Source organism: Limulus polyphemus, unplaced genomic scaffold (assembly GCF_000517525.1).
Source record: "Limulus polyphemus unplaced genomic scaffold, Limulus_polyphemus-2.1.2 Scaffold1861, whole genome shotgun sequence".
Lineage (NCBI taxonomy): Eukaryota > Metazoa > Arthropoda > Merostomata > Xiphosura > Limulidae > Limulus > Limulus polyphemus.
In genome coordinates, this window is record NW_013667471.1 from 158,282 (window position 1) to 159,539 (window position 1,258).

The 1,258-nt window shown below is 34.5% G+C and overlaps 1 protein-coding gene across 1 annotated transcript in view; it reads right to left on the bottom strand.

Annotated features, from left to right (window-relative positions):
• The window catches only part of LOC106465184 (suppressor of lurcher protein 1-like), a 78,480-nt gene that overhangs the window by 10,468 nt on the left and 66,754 nt on the right, over positions 1-1,258 (bottom strand). The window contains exon 10 of the mRNA XM_022393034.1: positions 122-160. Within this exon, the coding sequence (XP_022248742.1) occupies positions 122-160 (39 nt within the window). The remainder of the gene's footprint in view (positions 1-121; positions 161-1,258) is intronic.

A 1,258-nucleotide genomic window follows, 5' to 3' on the forward strand; every position in this document is an offset into this window, starting at 1 on the left:
CTTCAAATACCTATAGAATGATAGGTTTCTTTTTTGTGAGTGTAAAACACTTAAATACACCATTCAGAATAGTTTACTGTTTTTATAGAATTTATTTCACAGATAAAAGAATAATTCTTACCTAACTGTGGGTCTTGGGTTCCCTCCTTTATCCCAAAATCTACAAAACAAAAATTATGTAATTTTTATACACCATTTGACATCTTTCTGGAATTATATTATACTTTTTATACACCTTTAGGGCTGGCTAGTGCAGATAGCCCTCGATTAGCAAAATTTAACAGAGAGACAAACATATCATTCATAATATTAATAATTCATAACATTGAATCTAAGCTGTTTAAGTTACACTTATTGAGGGGATGCACTGATATCCATTGATTTCGGTCCTCCTAGTGGCACAGCGATAAGTCTGAAGGCTTATTACACTAAAAAGTGGGTTTCGATACCCGTGGTAGGCACAGCAGAGATATCCAATTGTGTAGCTTTGTGCTCAACTCCAGATATACGAAAACAACTTCTCACAGTGGAAATACAACTTGTGTGAAACTTAGAACAACTTCTCACGGTGGAAATACAACTTGTGTGAAACTTAGAACAACTTCTCACAGTGGAAATACAACTTGTGTGAAACTTAGAACAACTCCTCACAGTGGAAATACAACTTGTGTGAAACTTAGAACAACTTCTCACAGTGGAAATACAACTTGTGTGAAACTTAGAACAACTTCTCACAGTGGAAATACAACTTGTGTGAAACTTATAACAACTTCTCACAGTGGAAATACAACTTGTGTGAAACTTAGAACAACTCCTCACAGTAGAAATACAACTTGTGTGAAACTTAGAACAACTTCTCACGGTGGAAATACAACTTGTATGAAACTTAGAACAATTTCTCACAGTGGAAATACAACTTGTGTGAAACTTAGAACAACTTCTCACGGTGGAAATACAACTTGTATGAAACTTATAACAACTTCTCACAGTGGAAATATAACTTGTGTGAAACTTATAACAACTTCTCACAGTGGAAATATAACTTGTGTGAAACTTATAACAACTCCTCACAGTGGAAATATAACTTGTGTGAAACTTAGAACAACTTCTCACGGTGGAAATACAACTTGTATGAAACTTAGAACAATTTCTCACAGTGGAAATACAACTTGTGTGAAACTTAGAACAACTTCTCACAGTGGAAGTAAAACTTGTTTGAAACTTAGAACAACTTCTCACGGTGGAAATACAACTTGTG